The sequence below is a fragment of the Lactuca serriola genome, chromosome 5 (assembly GCF_051521515.1).
Source record: "Lactuca serriola cultivar US96UC23 chromosome 5, Lser_US96UC23_V15, whole genome shotgun sequence".
NCBI classification, from domain to species: Eukaryota; Viridiplantae; Streptophyta; class Magnoliopsida; order Asterales; family Asteraceae; genus Lactuca; species Lactuca serriola.
This window is the reverse complement of record NC_136412.1, coordinates 317655038-317674814: the sequence shown is the minus strand read 5'-3', so window position 1 is coordinate 317674814 and position 19777 is coordinate 317655038. Positions and strand designations below refer to the sequence as shown.

General features: G+C 35.8%; 1 protein-coding gene across 1 annotated transcript; it reads left to right on the top strand.

Annotated features, from left to right (window-relative positions):
• Nucleotides 1-14491: 14491 nt before the first annotated feature.
• On the top strand, nucleotides 14492-18139 carry LOC145055032 (protein STRICTOSIDINE SYNTHASE-LIKE 10-like). Its single transcript, XM_079003315.1, has 3 exons — nucleotides 14492-14858; nucleotides 17072-17326; nucleotides 17468-18139. The coding sequence occupies exons 1-3, from the start codon at nucleotides 14587-14589 to the stop codon at nucleotides 18042-18044; spliced, it is 1104 nt and encodes a 367-aa protein (XP_078859441.1). The 5' UTR covers nucleotides 14492-14586; the 3' UTR covers nucleotides 18045-18139.
• Nucleotides 18140-19777: the final 1638 nt, after the last annotated feature.

Sequence of the window (19777 nt, the reverse complement as noted above, 5' to 3'; positions counted from 1 at the left end):
ATGCGAATCAGAGTACATTGCAGCGAGAGAAGCGTCGAAGGAGGCAATATGGTTAAAGAACTTCATTGGTGATCTTGGAGTTGTGCCTGCCATAAAGGAGCCTATGGAAATTTTCTGTGATAATGAAGGAGCGGTTGCCTTGACCAAGGAACCAAGGGATCATGGTAGATCTCGTCATATCGACAGAAAGTATCACTTTATTAGACATCGTGTAGAAGAAGGAAAACTCGTGGTTAGGAGGATATCATCAGAAGATAACCCAGCAGATTCGCTTACGAAGGGACTGAGTAGGGTTAAGCATTTGCAGCATGCTATGAGTATTGGACTGAGAGATAATATTAGATTAGATTAGATAGTTTTAGAAACTTGTAATAGATAAATGTAATTAACATTTGATGATTAAATAAAGGAGTATTATTTATAAGTAAAGCTACTGTCTTATGTTAATTGTTTAACTATTGTTTCACTTTGCATGTTTTGATTTCCAAAATAATTGAGTTTATTTAGAATAATCGAATTATTCAAACAGTCCACATAATTGAGGTATGAATGAAGATTGTCATGAATTGGTGTGTAGATTGTCTAAATGGTATTAGACATAGCAAAAGTTTGCTGCAATGTTCATGAATGCTTATGAACTAGTTTTGAGCATTAGAACAAACCCGCGCTTGCTGGAATCACCTTATGGAATCTGACGAAAAGGTTGATCGCAAGACGATAATATCATATGGTCTTAAGACATAGATATATGGTTTGTTATTTGTTAATTGCTTGTACATTGATAATGCGAAACCGCATCAGTAAATTGATGTTATAAAACGCATTGTTGTGTATAATTGATTAATGAATAAGTAAATGCATATAAGTCGAAGTTTATCTGTTACTTTTATCCTAAGAGGGTAAAAGCGATATCTCGGCTGCTCGATGATTTGATTTGACTTATGTGCTGGGCCCGGTCAGAACTAAATTGATGTGTTTGATTAAGTTCTATGTCAAATAAATCTGAGATCGTGAAACCAACTGCCGGACAATTGGTTCCATAGAATTGTCTGCATAATATCTAAACAGAGGACTGTACGATCCCTTATCTAAAGGACAAGATTGATAAGATCAGAGTTTGACAGCGTCTTTAAGAGTTACAATTGCTAATCGGATTGTGCTTGTGTATATAGTTACTAGACTTATCCAAGTGGGAAACTGTTGGAATAGTGTCTAAGGCTACAACTATATTAGGCAAGTATTTGACCCGGTTGTGCATGGTCCTTTTGGGTTGCCTTCACCATAGCAACTTGAAAGGATGATTTATAATGAGAGAAGAAATATTATTAATATATTATGAGAATAATATAAGGAATAATAATATTGTTATTTGATTAATATAAGTCATAAATTAATTAGGAATTAATTTGGTGACTTAAAGAGATTAATTGAATAAAGGGGTATAAACTGCCAATTGATTGATAGTTGTACTTTAGGCTATAATCCCTTATGGATAAGGGGTGGACGATTTTAAGGTTAGGATAGGCCTAGAAATCATCCAAGGGCTTATCATAAGGAGATGGGATTGCTTAGGGCCTAAGTTATCCAATTAGGGTTTAAGGGTGAAACCCTAGGATCCTCACTAGTATAAATAGACCCTTGGGGTCAAGGAAATCAGCACTCTTTCTTTTGAAGAAACCCTGGCCGACTTCCTCCCCTATCCTCTATCTCTAATCATTCTCTTGCTAAGTTGGTGTTTGTAAGCCATTATAGGAGTGACATTTGTGACTCTAAGCTCCAAGGACAAGAAGATTCAAGCAAGTAATTCAAGGTGATCTTTCAGATCTGATTTCTTATGTTATTTACTAGAATTATCATTAGAAGTCTTGGATACAATGCATGTTCAATTAGAGAAACCTAGATCCAAGCATTAGGGTTTGCATGTGCATATAGGAATGTTCTTATGGCTCAAACCCATCAAAAATTTCATTGACTCCTTGAATGAAGTTGATTGGATTAAAGCCATGCAGGATGAGCTTTATGAATTCGAACGTCATTGTGTGTGAACTCTTATTCCCAAACCTCAAGGAAAGACTAGCATTGGCACTGGCTAAGTTTTAGAGAACAAAATGGATGAAGACGGAATCATCATAAGAAACAAAGCTAGCCTTGTGGCTCAAGGGTTTTGTCTGCTTGAAGAGTTAGACTATGATGAAACATTTTCTCCTGTTGCAAGAGTTGAAGTGATTCGTCTGTTCCTAGATTTTGCCTCCTTCATGAACTTCAAAGTCTACCAAATAGACGTCAAGACTGTGTTTCAACATGGAAATCTTCAAGAAGAAGTCTTTCTAAAACAACTGCTAGGGTTTCAAAATGAAGAGTTTCCAGATCATGTGTATCGTCTTGATAAAGTTGTTTATGGCTTAAAGCAGGCTCCTAGAGAATGGTATGACATATTGGCAAGCTGTCTATTCTCAAGTGGATGAAAATGAATAATGACCGATAACACTTTATTCATAAAGCAATCAGGATCTCATATCATTCTTGATCAAGTGTATGTGGACGATATCATCTTCGGATCCACTAATGAAAAGCTAAGTTCAGAATTTGCGAAGGTCATGGGCAAGAAGTTCGAGATAAGCATAATGGGTGAACTGACTTTATATTTAGGCTTGTAGGTCAAACAACTAACAAATGGTATTTTTGTTTGACAATCTAAATATATTGCAGATATGTTGAAGAAGTATGGTTTCTCTGATTGCAAACTACCAAAGACTCTGATGTCTTCATCAACGTCTTTTGGTACTGATGAAAGTGGCACTAATGTGAATGCAACTCTATTTCAAGGAATTATAGACTCTCTACTCTATCTTACAACCAATTGCCCTGACATTATGTTTGCTACCCTATTGTGTGCTCGTTATCAAGCCAGTCCTAAGGAATCTCATTTTCACGCTATGAAAAGGATATTCTGGTACTTATAGCACACACCCAAACTTGGGTTATGGTATCCTTGTGACTGTGATTATGGAGGGTGTAGAATTGATTGTAAAAGCACTTCAGGAGGAGCTCAAATTCATGGAAATAGATTGGTAAGCTGGTCCAGCAAAAAGTAGACATTAGTGGCTTGTTCTATCGTTGAGGCTGAATATGTTGTTGTTGGAAGGTTTCATGCTCAGATTCTATGGATTCAAAATCAACTCTTGGATTATGGTCTAAACTTCTCAAAGATACCCATCTTCTGTGACAACACCAGTGCCATTCAGATGATACAAAATCCAGTGCAGCATTCTAAGACTAAGAACATCGACATCCTTCATCATTTCATCAGGGCCATAGTTAAAAAGGGAAAATGGAGTTTTTTACATCCCATCCACTGATTAATTGGCTCACATTTTCACTAAATCGCTGGACGAGAAGAATTTAAACAAATTAATTGCAGATCTTGGCATGCTTTCAATGATTTAACTGCTTTCTAACTGTTTTGATTGCTTATGATTGATATCTAAAAAAACAAAAAAATACAAAAACAAATGTTATTTTTATTAATTTTACAGACGTTTACAAAAGTTTGTTTAATCCTGCTTCTAGTATTTACATGTATTCTCTTTTCTCTCTTTTCATCTTTCCAATCTATCTAAATCTTGTTTGCATCTTTTTTTTTTTCAGAATTTGTAAGATCCTGAAAGATCTCAATGCTCTTGGAGCTGAGAAAAGGAGTGGCATCATGTCCTCTTATTTTTGCAAAAAAACCATTTGCTCATCCACTCACGGTTATGGATGCAAAGAGCAACCATCGATGCAGTAAGTCTTGTTTTCGTATACTGACTCGTAATCTGATTACACCTCGAATGCCATCATGTTGATCTTGAGGATACAATGTTTTAATGGATTTGATCCAGTTAACTTGTTGGTTACAAAGACTTATCTCGGCTTCTCTTATGCTCTTGATAAACAAGAATACTGAAGTTTATCCAAAACGTCTTAATGATAAATAGCTTCATCATTCATGATTTATGGTGATATGAGTTGTATATTGATGTATTTATCCCTACTAATGTTTTCTTTTATAGTCAGCTTCTAAGAATAGATATCTCAAAAAATGGAAATGCATTAATGACCATTCAATTCCAAAGATTTGATGGAATTAGTCTTTATCACCTTTATGAAAAAGTTGAACATATTTCCCTGTTTAAACTATTTTCTCTTTCGACTAATTCTTTTGTTTGTATTCTTATATTGTGTATTCTTTTGTGCCATTTTGGAAAGGAATCCAATGGTGGAAACTCTAATCCTAGTATGCAACTTTTGACACATTATCGTCCCTAGAAGCATGTTGTATGTGACTAAATCTCTCTAAGTTTCTCATTAGTGAGACCATCTGCTGAGAACATTAAGTCACCCTCTCACACTGATTGTCTAGCATTGTCTAAACTTTCAAAGTGGGATTGCCTGGTCCAAATAATAAAAATATTGATAGAAAGGTTGGGGTGTTCGTTTTTAATTTAACCATCTTTACCTGGCCCTATCCCTGTAAGAATGCTTGTCGTATGCATCAAATCTCATGTTTTGTTGAAACATTAAGCATAACCCAATGACTTACCCTGATTGCATAGTTATCAGTGTAAGAGTTACTTTTCTGGTTCTTAAATGAAAAAGGGTTGTTCATGTCCCTGACCTCCTAGTCTGAGGTATGACATGGTACCGTTATGATTTAACGGTGAATCTTTGATTCTATATTACAACTTATTCCATGATACGGAAGTTTAAACCACTTCATGTTGATGAGTTATACTGTTAATGATTCACGTTGATTTCACCTCAGTCTGACTAAAACCATCCATTCTCTCTACAAGTCTTCTAATACAGAACTTGATGATTCACTATGTAAAACCACACACTGATAAAAGTTTGAAAGCATGTGCTGAGGGTTAGTCTATGTACCAAAGACTATCACACGCACCAATCCATTCTTTCACTGATATTCGTCTTTAGAATTTTATGATTCAGCATATGATACGAAATGCTGATGAGAATTCAAAAAATCTTTGCTGATGGGTACATTTCATTCTAGAATGTATTACACGTAACATACCACTCTTGCCTTTTTTCTTCTAACAAAAGTGATTAATGATTCAACATATGAAACCAAACACTAATGGTATCACACAATACTATGTCATTGAATGGTAGTTTAAGCCCACATTATCAGGAGACATCAAAATCTTACTAGACTACAAGTTGAAACTCTATTATGCTCGAAGTTCTTTTCTTATGTCAAAAAGGGGGAGAAAATCTTGGTAAAACTAAATATCTCGCTGAAGAAATCTCGCTACTAGAACTACAAAAAAAAGCACATTCTAAAAGGAAGTCAGGTCAAGCTGATATCAATGTTCTCGCTACTAGAACTACATAAAAGCACATCCTAAGGGGGAGTCAAGTCAAGCCGATGTCAACATTCTCAATTCAGCTTAAGCTCATTATCTATTCATCTACCCTCTGTTGCAATTCATAAGTGCTTGATAACTCATTCATCTTCTCAAGGGGAGAATTCGTTAAAACTGCAAGAGTCAAGATTTCACTCTTACTCTTAGGAGGAGCACGATCCAAAAGCATTCATTGAAGATTAGTTTTAACATCATCAGATAGGGGGAGATTGTAAGGGCACAACTTATGATATGATAAGTCAAACACATGACAAGCTGATAGATCAGCATTAGCATCTACTACATCTATAGTGCTAACGTTTCAAGCTTATCATCGTCAGATTATATTACAGTTATCTGATTATAATCTTTTGTATATTAGGTAATGATATAGATAAGTATATAATAGATCATAGATCTGGTATCTTTGTGATAAGATCGATTCTTATTATAGATTAGAAGCAATCCCTTGAATGATGGGATATACATGTATAGATTAGTTTATATATAACATTAGGGAATAACCTAATGTTGTGCTCATGGATTTGTGTCAATCGTCTTTGTGACGAACTCATCTTCTTGGTGAAGACAAAACTCTCTCTTTGTGAAAGACACAATTTGGAGAAGTTCTGTGTTATTTACTTTCTATTTATTTTTTTGCTTACATTAGTTTTATGTTTGTTCTTAATACTTGAAGTTTATTCGATCGATACAAACCTTCAAACACCCTTCTAAACTCGTTATGGTCATTACGAGTTCGTGGTGATGCCCTTTAGGCTTACCAGTGCTCCAGTAGCATTCATGGATCTCATGCACCGTATATGCAGGCCTATGATGGATCAGTCTATGATTGTATTTATTGATGACATCCTAATCTATTCCAAGACATAGGAACAACATAAGAAACATCTAAGAGAGGTGTTGGTGACCTTGAAGAGGGAGAACTTGTATGCAAAGCTCTCGAAGTTTGATTTTTGGTTGCGCGAGGTGTTGTTTCTAGGATACCTTGTCAATCAGAATGGTATCATGGTCGATCCGGCCAAGGTTAAGGAAGTAATGAGGTGGTAGCTTCCGAGGTCTCCATATGAGTTTCATAGGTTCCTTGGGTTGCAGGTTACTATTAGAGATTCATTCAGGATTTCTCCAAGCTAGAGGTGCCTTTGACCCGGTTGACGAAGAAGACCATCACCTTTCATTGGGGGCCTAAGCAACATGAAAATTTTGAGACTCTGAGACAAAGGTTGTGTGAAGAACCAATTCTGACCCTGTCGGAGGTTGTTGAGAACTTTGTGGTATGTTGTGATGTGTTGATCACGTGTTTGGGTGTAGTTCTGATGCAGTGTGGTCATGTGATTTCCTACACTTCGAGACAGATGAAGCCTCATCAGGCCAACTATCCTACGCATGATTTGGAGTTAGGGCTGTAGTTTTCGCCCTCAAAATTTAGCAATATTACCTCTATGGGGTCCAATGTACCATTTACACAGATCATGAGAGTTTAAGGTATCTGATAGATCAGCCAAATCTGAACTTGAGGCAGCGTAGGTGGTTGGATGTGGTGAAGTATTATGATTATGAGATCCTTTATCACCCGGGGAAGGCTAATGTGATGGCTGATGCTCATAGCCGCAAGGTGGCTACCTCCCCGATCAGAGATGTGTGTCTGAGGATGACCATGATTACTCTGCTTCTGGAGTAGATTCGGGAAGCACAGGTTGAACCTATGAAGGAGGAACACCAGAACAGAGAGTGTATAGTGGGTTAGGTGTCTTCATTCGATTATGATAGTCGGGGTTTGTTGACTCTTCATCAGAGGGTGCAGGTTACATATTGGGGTGGCGTGCATCAAGTTTTGATGGAGGAAGTGCACAATTCGAGGTTCTCCATTCATCCTGGAGAGACAAAAATGTATAGAGATCTCCATCCAGATTATTGGTCGTTGTGCATGAAGCGGCATGTTGCCTGGGTATGTGGAGAGGTGTTTGACTTGTAGGAAAATAAAGGTCGAGCACCAGCGATCTCACGACAAAATGGATTCGTTAGGTATTCCCTTTTGGAAATGGGACAATATCATGATGGACTTCATTACGAAGTTATCACGGACAGCACGAGGAGTGAATTCGATATGGGTCATCATGGATTGAATGGACAAGAGCATGCATTTCATCCCGATTTAGGAGAGTATCTCTACGGAGAAGTTGGCAAACATCTACATCTAGTAGGTTGTGGCACGACATGGGGTGTTGGTTTCAATTGTTTCAAATAGGGATGTTTGGTTTAATTCCAGGTTCTGGAAGAGATTTCATGAGGAGTTGAGTACTCGTTTGCATATTAGCATGACTTACCACCCGCAGGCTTATGGCTAGAGTGACTGGACTATTCAAACTTTGGAGGACATGCTTCGGGCATGTGTAGTAAATTTTGGCAGGAGTTGGGATATGTATCCTCCTTTGGCAAAGTTTTCATATAACAACAATTATCATGCCATCATTGATCAACCTCCTTTCGAGATGCTCTATGGGAGGAAGTGTAGGACCCTGATATATTAGGGTGAGGTTGTCCAGCAGGTGATGGGGAGTACGGAAGTGGTACTCAAGATGACAGAATTGATTCAACAGGTTCGCAGCAAACTTCAGACAACACATAGTCAACAAAAGAGCTATGTCGATAGACGCCAGTTGGACTTAGAGTTCCAAGTTGGTAACAAGATGCTCCTGAGTGCGTCACCTTGGAAAGGTGTCATCCGATTCAGGAAGTGGGAAAAGATGAGCCCCAGGTATATTTGTCGTTTCAGGGTTGTAGCTCGGGTGGGCAGGGTTACATATCGTTTGGATCTGCCCTAGGAGCTCAGTTAGATTCATAACACATTTCACGTCTCTCGGTTGCAGAAATGTATGGTCGATGATACAGTAGTGGTTCCGTTCGAGGATATTCAGGTAGACGAGTGCTTGAACTATATAGAGAGACCAGTGGCGATCCTTGAAAGGAAGACAAATACTCTTCGAAACAAGGGTGTAGAATTGGTAAAGGTGTAGTGAGAGCATCGAAAAGGTCAGAATACACATGGGAGCCTAAGGAAGAGATGAAAGAACATTACCCAGAGTTGTTTTCGGAGGCAGACTTCGAGGAGAAGTCTGATTCAAGTGGGATAGAGTTGTAACGACCATTAGTTATTAATTTCTCTTATCTTAAGGACCTCATACATTGGGCGTACACGAGGTACGTTGGGCCTACCTCAAAGGATGTTGGACACAGGGTTAACCCCCTAATACATTAGGCATACGTGAGTTAGAAAAAAAAACCCTAATTTTTAGGGTTTTCACCCTATTTAAACACCTTATGTCCCAAGGTTCTCTCCTTATTAACCTCTATTGCCCCTTTTAAGCACTATCTCGAAACCCTAACCCATTTCTAAAGAGAGTTGATATTTTTGTGTGTTTTGGTGTGCATTTGGTGTATCTTGAAGAAGAAGAAGCTTAGCTGAGGAGCATTGATCAAGTAGGATCTTGTAGATCTAGGTTACATCCATCCTTTTCAGCTTCATAGATGTATAAAGTATTGACCTTGTCTATTCCATGCTTAGATCTAGGACTAGTTAAGTTTTGAGCACATTTTGGTCCCATGGGTGAGTTCTTATGAGTAAATGGTACTCCAGAAGATTTGAGTTGTCCCTTTGATGTTCATGAGGTTCCTAGCTCATAAAGTTTGCATCTTGATGGTTTTATATTAACAATGCATGAGTTAATGATCATTTGATGGAAGTACAATGTTAAATCTTGGACTTGAGTCTCTTTGAGCCATGCAAAGGCATCAAGTTAGTGACTTTATCGTTTAAGACATTCCCTAAGAACTTGATCTTCAAATAAGATGTCTGAACTTAAAGCATTAAGTGCTTAATGGCGTTTTGTCTAACTAGAATGAACGTCGGGCGTACGTAAGTGTATTTTGAGCATACGCGTCTGGGTTACCTATTCTAGTGACACAATCTAGTATACAAGGTGTATTGGTGGTATGCTTAGTGTACTCACAAAGAATCCTTTATGGTTTTCAAGTTGTTTGGGCCGTTATTAGATCTTATGCCTTTTTGGGCCCGCTATGGTGGGCTTTAGGTCTCTTGGGCCTTCTTGGACCTTGGGCTATTTTAGGTTTGGATTGTGATAAGTTAGGCCTAATAAAGGAAGGGTAAAATAATCTTTTACCCGAGGAATCGGGATTAAGGATTTGGACTCTCGGTTTCGGTTAATGATCTAATTATTAATTAGGGTTTTATTATTTGTGATTTAGTGTGGGGATTTTACGGTTCAACATCCTGAGTGTTATTTGTTTATCAGCTATCCAGGTGAGTCTTCTCATAGTTTTTAGCAGGTTGAAGGCACCAATGCCGACCCATAGATTATTGTTATTAGAATTCTAGCTGTCTGTGTGACTCTTGCATGGTTTGTATGTATTTTTATATGTGTAGGGCGGGGCACGATGCCAGGCGAGGCCTGGTGAGTGTGTTGGACGGGGCCCGTCGTATGTTATCGACAGATTTGTGGCCCAATGTTCGGCAAGGCCTGTTGGAGATTAGGCGGGGCTCATTGTATGCATGGTATGTGTTATTTTGGGGGAACCTCACTAACCTTTTTGCTTACGGTTTCCAATTTATATTTCAGGTACATATGGTTCGAATGGGAAGAGCTCAGGATGATCACGTCATGCACACCATGATTTTACGCTTTATGTGATGTTGATGTAATTTTGGATGATTGATGACATACTCTGATTTCCTTATGAATTTCATAAACATGTTTCGTTGATGGTTTTATTAATACAAAAATGAAATTATTGGGACGTTTCATTTCGAGTCGGGCTTGGGTAGGATGTCGACTTATGGGAAAGGTCAAATCAACAACTCCTTGTTGAGTTTCTTCTTGTGGATTCATGTTATAATGGTTTCATGAAAATTAATCTTCCAGTGATGGGTTTTGTATCAGGTATTTGGATAAATCTTTAGATGATTGTATTCCTAAGCCATTATAGGATGTGGGTTGGGGTTCATGACCAAATTGGTTGGAGTACTCATTCTGCACAGTATAGTGGTGTTCCTGTTCAGGGAGGGGTGGTATGACAAGTGGATGATCCTCAACTATTATGTATGTCCCTGGAGTTTTACGATGTTGGATTCTTGGTTTTGTGAAGTATGAATCGGTTCATTCACAAACTTGAATTTTTTCTTGGTTTGAGTAGTTTTGCTTTTAGTGTGGTCGTACCATTAGGGGAATGTTTTCAAGTGTTTTGGTTGACTGATGGCATTAGTTGGGTATCACATGGTATCTCTAGTTTTCAGTTTGATGTGTTGATGTTATGAAGTGGTTGGATGGAGCATATGAATTATGTTAGTGAAGTTTCCAGAAATTCTAAACGAGTCGGATTTCAAGGAAGAAATATAGTTCATGTGGGGGAGATTTGTAACACCAGTTCCAAGTCAATAATTCCCTTGAGTTTATGTCAATTAAATACCTAAATTGTCGATTTATGGTGACCACGATGTGGCGAAGGAGTCTCCACATCATTATCATATCTAGAGGAGATGTGTATCATTTATGCGCACCATGACGTGGAAGTATAGCCACAATGTGGTAACCGCCAGGGTGCAAAACTTTAATCTTACAGGTTATAGGTCTTATTAAAGAGATGTGATGGCTAGGGTTTTCACACCTTCAACCTCCATCACCTCCCTTTTCGGCCTAAAGCAACCCTAGCCTCCATTGTTGACATTTGTGAGCTTTTGGTGGTGTTTTTGGTGTCTTGAAGAAGAAGAAGAAGAAAGTGTCCTTGGTGCATAGATCTAGCAAAAAAATCTCTTCATCATCTTCTTACACACATTTTGGATTCTTATAAGTCCTCTAGATATGATCTTTGTGTACTATGCTTCTAGATCTAGGCTTGTATGTATGTTTCTCCATGTTTGGGAGAGTTTGAGTGAATGGATTCCCTAAAGTTGGAAAATTTATGGATCCTTGGGGTCTCTTTGTATTTCTATGTTCCAAATCGGAAGTATTATGAAATTTTGATTCCATGCATAAGGTTTTGACCTCATTTTCACCATTTTGACCTAAATAGAGTTCAAGACATGCGTTGTTAATGCATGTCCATAAAGCAACAATTTTTATGATGCTTCGGGTGTAAGAAAGTCTCCTAGAATGTATGAATGAGAAGTTTGAAGGATTAAGAGCTTAATACATTAAGCTGGCCAGAACATGTTCGACGACGTGGTTGGTTGGCCACGACAACATGGCGATAGGCAGTCTTCGCGACTGTTTTGTCATGAGGTCACCACAACGTGGAAAATGCTTTGCCACGACGTGGTGGGCGTCTAATGGACTTTAGACCGTTGAATTTTTGACCAAGTTGACTTTTGGCCAGCTTGAGGGTTTTTGCGTTATATATTGAGGATTAGTCCAAGTTTGTGTATAGATGACTCATAGTACTAGTTCTTTGATTCATGTGAGTTGTACTGTTTATCCGCTAGACTATAAGGTGAGTTTTCTCACTATACATTATATTACAATATGTATCCTTGTGTGTAGGATGTTGGTATGTTGTAGTGATCGGTTAGATTGGTAAATCTATTATGATTACATGTGTTTCATGGTTATTGTTTATCTATTTGCGTATGTTGACATATTGAGGTTGGGTTGAGGCGGTCCTGCTTTGTGTTGTAGGCCAAGATACCCGGGCGGTCTAGGTGTACTATAGGCCTTACGAGGCACTCCATTCAGATTGTAGGCCCAAGGAGAGCAGTCCATGTGTAATGTAGTCCTTGTGAGGCAGTCAAGTTAGACTGTAGGCTCATGTGTGTATGCATTACATGTGTATTATTTTGTGGGGTATTTTAGGGGAACTAACTAAGCTTTGGCTTACAGTTGTCAATTTAAATATTTCAGGTACTTTTGAGGATCGGGGAAAATCAAAGGCGTGATCGTACACGTCATCCCATGGATTTATGTTTGAGAAACGTTATTTAATACTATGATTTTATTATTATGTTTTGAAACAATGAATCGGATGATTTATGATTTCTATGAAAATGTCATTTGAAAAGGAGAAATTTTACTATGGTTTTTGGGACCTAACATAAATGATGCTTAGTTTGAAGTAAGTTGAATACATGAGTAGTAATCATACAAGTGATGAATGCAAGATTGAAACAAAAAGTAAAGCTTTGTTCTATGTCATTATCATGTGTCAGGGTACGAGTTACGTACTAGAGTTACCTGGTAAGTTGGATATTGGGAAGTTACTTTTTGTGGTGTGTGTGTGTGTGTGTTTACAATGGAGAAGCGTGTTCTGTTTCCGTGTCACTATCGCGAACCTGGGTGCAGGTTTCGTACAAGTCATTTATGGAGTAAGGTGATGACCATTGACCATTCTAGACCGTCTGGTGGAACACTAGCAGCTCATTACATGTAGGTGTTAATGAATCATACTATCAGGGAGTATGGATTGTGTGTTCATTCGAGTAATCCATCCCCCCATGGTTTCCTTTTATGACTTACATCGGCCAATGAATTCCCTAGCTGTGTAGTCAAACTGTTGCTACAATTTACAAATGATTCGTCAGGTAAGGTAATTCTTCCGGATGATCGTTGATTAGGATTCGTGAGAATCGATTGAGCGAGGGTATGGAAGGGTATACTGTGTTATAGATATTTTTGTTGGAGTATATATCTATAGTTTTGTTAACAGTTGGTTTTGCAGGTTATTGATTATGGATTATGATCATAATAATATCATGGGCTTGAAAATCATATGTGTCTCGCCATGTTTTCCCAAACCTGACCCACTCAAGTTATATGCATCACAAATAACGGTGTTAAGACTATTGAAGACTTAAATATGATGCTGAGTGATTAAAGAGAAGACTTGAAATAGTATTCTCGATTGTTAAGTTTTTATGTTGTATTTATGTTATGTATTAATTATGACATCCTTAGAATCTTATTATTTTGTACCAAACATATGTACTCTAAAATGCTTTAATATATTGTGATTTTCCGCAAATAAAGATGTTATGGTTTTTAAAGCATAAAGAATAAGTTTTTTTTCGCTTTTGAAAAATAGAGGATGACACACTAACAATGCAAAAACATGAAACCACAAGGACCACCATGTAATGTTTCTCATAATTATCCTCATTGTAATACCTTTTGCAAACCGCAAGCGTGTAATTTTGTGATAGAGTATACATGAAAGCATTTCATATAATAACTCTTGAATTTCATAAATTCACAAAACAAACATGCCTAAGTTTTTCATGGGTGGTGGCAGTTTATTCGGTGTTGATTACAAATGTGTGGTAGCAACAAACATGTGTTGATTGGTGCAACATGGCATGGTTTATCCCTCATCTATGGTTGTATTGCTTGCAAATTAGAACAGTGAAATGAATACGTAACACATAGGCAAGTATATCACAAATCACAATCAATACAAACATCTTATAGATCGAGACAAAACGTAAAAGAAAGACTACTTAATAATAAAGAATAAAAACAAAACTCAAGATGACAATTTTGACAAATTTATTTACACGTATATTATTTTGTTATTTTAATTTTAGAAACTTATTTTAAAATAAATTGAATAAAAACAAATTGCTAAATTATGGGCGTGTTGGGTATTTTAGCTTTTATTTTATTTTTAAAAACAACTCTTAAAAAGGAAAGTTCTTTCATTTGACTTAGAAGTTTTGTGTTTTTATTTTAAATAAAAAATCTCTAATCCAAAAACTATTTAATTTCAAGTATGATTTACTTAAAAACTCATACGTATTATAACAAATTTACGAAATTATTTTTAAAAATATTACTTATATATTTATCATTTTCAAATCGTTGTCCTTTTATATAATTTTATACATTTATAACACTCATATATTAACTCATATATTAATGAAAAGTTATAGACCATCTTACTGTTTTAAAATACCAGCAGTTTTAAATTAATATATTTAAATATTTGACGACAGTTTAAATTCATTGGTCTAATATTAGAAATAACTTTTTTATTTTTTATCGACCAAACTCGTTTTGAAGTCCCCAACTATTAAGGCAGGTTGTTGATCCATTGAGCTAAACATGAATCGGCTTGGACTTTCTTTCTTCTTCTTCTTCTTCTTTTCTCTCTCTATCTCGCCATGCTTAATTCGAAGCTATTCCTGAGTGTATCGACGGTTATTCTGCTCATATCTCTGTTGCTATCTCTCGGAATATTCCTTTCCAATAATCACTCCATTTATAAAGATGTCGAAGTTATTCCGATAGACGGTGGTGCAATTGGACCGGAGAGCTTTGATTTCAATCCAGTTGACGGAACAGGTCCCTACACCGGCGTTTCTGATGGCCGGATAATCAAATGGATAGCGACTGAAGGGCGGTGGACTGATTTTGCGATCACTTCGCCGAACAGGTGAATCAACACCGACTATGTATTATATACTATTTATAGTTTTGATACACTGTCACAAAATAATCATTCCTTTTGAGTATTATATTTACTAAAAGTAAACAATAACATTTAATTATTATATTTACATGATGATATGATATTGTTTTAACTTCACAACAATACAATATAACACGTTTTATGTCAACTTCATGCATTCTTGTTTATTGGTGATCTTTAAAAGTGTATTATTATATATTAAGTTGAATATTTTATTAAAAACTATTAAAAAAAGAATATGACGGTTAAGGCTTTAGGGTGCACGGTGTGCCACAAATTTATTTATTTTTACATGTCATCTTAGCTAATGGCGGCCGCAAACTGTTTTAATAGGAATGTCCCTCGTCTGATGTACCTAATAAAAAGAAAAAGAAAAAAAAAATTACACTGCATGCCGGAAATTGAACAGTGGCCCGGGACCCCAAATGCCCCACTAAGGTCCGCCATTGCACCTTAGCATATTTTTCGTTCACTTTTTCATTTCTCCAAAAAAAAAACGATCACCTCTATAAATAGAAGTGGAAAATACAAAAACGGAGTAGATTGGTAGAAACATAGGCCACGGACAAATCAGACAGGTCCACCTTACCACCATCTCCTTCCACACCATTGTTGGTGTACTACTAATAAAAAAGGATAGTGGAACATATAGAGGAATAAAGAAGAAAGAGGAAGATAAAGAAACAGAGAAGAAGAATTATCATTGGTTTGTGGTTTCTCGTTGTATATACCACATGAGGCCATGATCCTGACTTTAGATCATTACCACAAGACTATTGTCGGTGTACCTACAATAAAGAAAGATACTGTAACATAAAGAAACAGAGACGAAAGATGAAGATAGAGGAACAAAGAGGAAGATTATTGTTGGTTGTCGTCTCTCGTGGTATATACCACATGAGGCCACGATCGTGGCTCTAGGTCATTACCACAAGACTATCGGGATGGTGTGCACGATGATTTTCCTTCTCCGGCTCATCACCATGAGACGTTCGAGTCATGTGTGCCCTATGTAAGGATGTTCGTGTCATGTACGTCCTATGGTCTTACAATGGAGAGAAAAACACTACAATAACATTTGGGTGAGAGCGCTTTTCACTGTGGTCCACAACAGCCGCCTAGGCTCATTCACACCGCATAAATAGATAAAGATAATAAGAGAAACAAAAATTAGTAAATAAGTGTATGTTGGTAATAGTGTTTGATATTTATCCTAACCTATGTTGGCTTTTGTGTATTTCCAAATGCTAATAATAATTACAACAACATTTATAGTCCAACATTTTACAAATATAATTAATGGCTATAAAGACTAACTTAATTGTTATATATATCTTCATAACAAAAAAAGTCTTTAAAACTAGTCATCATAACCAATTTAATAAATTTTTTAGTTATTTTATTCAATCTTATAGTTTTCCCAATCTATTTTTATTTAGGGCAAAAAAAAAGTAAATTACACGAATGATCCATATGGTTTGAGGTCATTTGCACGTTTGGTCTCTAACTTATCTTTTTAACTCGCAAGGTTCTTACTGTTTGTTTTGTTGTGTGATTGGTCCCTGTCTTACCTAAAAAGACTATTATGCCCTTGATTTTTTTAACTTATTTTAAATAAGATGGGATATGTAAGGTAAGGTAAGGTGGAGTGGAGGTGGGGTTGGGTGTTTTTATTTAAATAAATTAAAAAATCAAGAGCAAAAATAGTCTTTTTTAGGTAAGACAGAGACCAAGTGTGCAATAAAAACAAACAGTAGGGATCTTCCGAGTTAAAAAAATAAGTTATTGACCAAACTTGCAAATTACCCCAAACCATAAGGACCATTCGTGTAATTTACTCAAAAAATAAATAAATAAATAAACATCGTGGTTGTTCGTCATTTTAGCTCTACAAGCGTTTTGTTGTACATATCATCTAATTCTATACATATAAATGCTTCATTTAAGTTATTGGATAACTATTTTTGACCAACTCGAATATGTTACCCAACAATGACGCATCAATATTTTCGTACATACAATTTTTTTTAAATTCAATTAAAATTTTTTATTAAGTGTATAGAATTTACTTGATAATATAAGCAAACAAAAATTAGAGTAATAGTATTTAAAATTTTTTCTTGAATGATATTACTTATTTAAAAATAAAATATCTCGAAGTATTATTTTATTCACAGGAAAGGGTGTGGTGGGCCAGAAATGGAACATATATGTGGACGACCATTGGGCTTAAAGTTTGACAATAGCAGGGGAAAATTGTTGATTGCTGATGCTTATTTTGGGCTACTTTCATTGGGCCCAAATGGTGGGCTAGCCACGTCACTGGTATCAAAAGACCAAGGTCTTCCATTAATGTTCACAAATTCGCTAGACATTGACCAAACCAATGGAGTTGTCTACTTTACTGACAGCAGTCAACGTTACACCCGTAGGTAAATGCCTTATAAAAATGTAACTAATAACTAATTTTTAGCTTATAAACTAACTTATCAATAATTTATCATAAAACTAATTTATAAGTTACATTTTTTTTTTCTCTTTCTAATCTCTTATCTTGTATCCATTTTATGTAGGGATCACATGCTTGTCGTACTCACTGATGAAAAAAGTGGAAGATTACTAAAATATGACATTGAAAGCAGAAAGGTCACTGTAATACTCGATAACCTTACATTTCCAAATGGAGTGACATTAAGTCAAGATGGTAATTTTCTTCTTGTTGCCGAGACAACAATATGTAGAATTATGAGGTTTTGGCTTAAAACATCGAAAGCTGGAACACTTGAAGTATTTGCTAATCTTCCAGGGTACCCTGACAATATTAAGAGAAACCAAAAAGGAGAATTTTGGGTGGCAATTTATTCAAAAGAAAGTAAAATTTTGAGATGGGTTCACTCAAAACCTTGGATTGTATATGTTTTGAGTAAGATTATTCCCATTAACTTTGTTAGAGTGAGTTCACACATCGCTAAAGGAAAAGGTGAAGGGTTGGCAATAAAGTTAGGGGTTAATGGTGAGATATTAGAAATCTTGGAGGATGTGCATGGTAAAAAATGGAAATATGCTAGTGAAGTAATGGAGAGAGATGGCAATTTGTGGATCGGATCCGTGGAAAACAATGCTGCTATCAAACTAAAAATGCAATATTAAAAGAAAAAGAGAGGGATATGACACGTGTACATAGTAATTGAATAAAACTGTGTATCATTTGGTTAGTTTTCTAAAGAATAATTTTTATAGTCTTACTTCATAGTGTTGTTATAAGCTAAGCGTTATCACTTATTATAGTTGTTTAATGTAAAACTATATTCAAGCATATATTGGTAAATGATTGTAACTATGGAAATTTATAGTTTTTTTTTTCAAAATAAAAACAATTAAAGTAACTAACAAGTAGAAATATGATGGCAGAAGGATATAATAAAAAAAATGGGTAACAAGGAAGAACGGAAAACCATTTTCTATTATATATAAATTAAATAGAGTTCTTAATAAGGTGTCTTAGATAGGGCGGTCCAAATATATTTTGAGCCCAAGACTAAATAAAAACTAAGGTCCCTTTAAGATGTAACTTAAAAAAAGTCCATTACTTCATCAAGAAAATATTTTGTTAAAAAGTTTTGATGCAAAATCACTAGTAAGAGTACAAGAAAATAACTAGCAAGTAGAAAATAACAAAAACACCTTATCACTAAAGTTGTACTAGTTGTATATTTGTTCAACTTTTTTACTTGAAACTTCAAATATTACTATAACAACAAATAAACTAAAAACAGCAACAAATTAAAATACATGAAAAAAAGACCAATTTGTAATTCACACAACTTACAAAATAAGCAGTTACAAACTATGAATTAATGAAAAAAAAATTCTAAATCAACAAAGACTAATGAATATAAACTATGAATTAATGAAAAAAAAAGATTGAAGACACCTATTTAGATTATATAACCAAATTGAAAAAGAAAATATAAATATAAACAAAATCATACATTCAAATTAATCTATATACAATATAATCTAGAAATTATTACTAACTTGTATAATATAATCATAATATAACAAACCAAAATCAAAAAATTAAATTCCTCTCATATGAAACTTAGATGTGAGAATCTTGAGATAGATTAAACTTTTAAAACAAGAATCATTCATTTCTTCCCGTTAGAACCATGGGGATGGACAACCTTTAGGAGGGTGAATTGTTGTTTCCATAGAGTAATAACAAGACACGTAGTAAATTTTATATCGTTTTCCCATTTCATTTCGGTTTTAGCCTCCGAATTCTGATTCGATGTATTCATTCTTTATCTCTTGGTCTTCATGTTGACAATCAATTTCTTCAAAGAGAAAAAATTCATGCACTACAATACAATATTGATGTTTTGGGCCCATAAAACTATTTTGTTAAACAAAAAACGTAATATGGACTAAAAAATTTGGGTCCCTATAAGAGATAGGCTAGGCAGACACCCTTTTTGCCTACCGTATGAACCAGTCCTAGTTTTAGAAAAAGGAGCAACATTTCCAGAATATTAGCCAGACACCCGAACCGGGTTTAGTGGTCCCTCTATTTATACATTTATTAGGAATGTGGTACCTACCATGTCTTAGATTAGTATTTAAGATACTATGGTTTTCACGAAAATGTATTCAGAAGTTGAAGACGCTAGGTGTTGTAACATCCATTTCCATGTTCGATCAGCTAAAGACTTTGAGATTTCAAGAATGAGGTTTTGGAGAAAAACCTTAAGTCACAACGTTGTTGCTTGGTGTTCGCGGTGTGGCCACGTCAATTAAATGAACATCGTGTTTGCTTGATGTTAGTGGCATGGTGCAGGTTTGTTGCACGGTGCAGTGGCCTCCACAACCCAAAGTCGTAG

Bases quoted from the DNA above. Each gene is read 5' to 3' on its own strand.
- LOC145055032 (XM_079003315.1), top strand. From the start codon at position 14,587: ATGCTTAATTCGAAGCTATTCCTGAGTGTATCGACGGTTATTCTGCTC. The intron at 14,859-17,071 runs GTGAATCAACAC...TTTTATTCACAG, and splicing joins GCGATCACTTCGCCGAACAG to GAAAGGGTGTGGTGGGCCAG. The intron at 17,327-17,467 runs GTAAATGCCTTA...CATTTTATGTAG, and splicing joins AGTCAACGTTACACCCGTAG to GGATCACATGCTTGTCGTAC.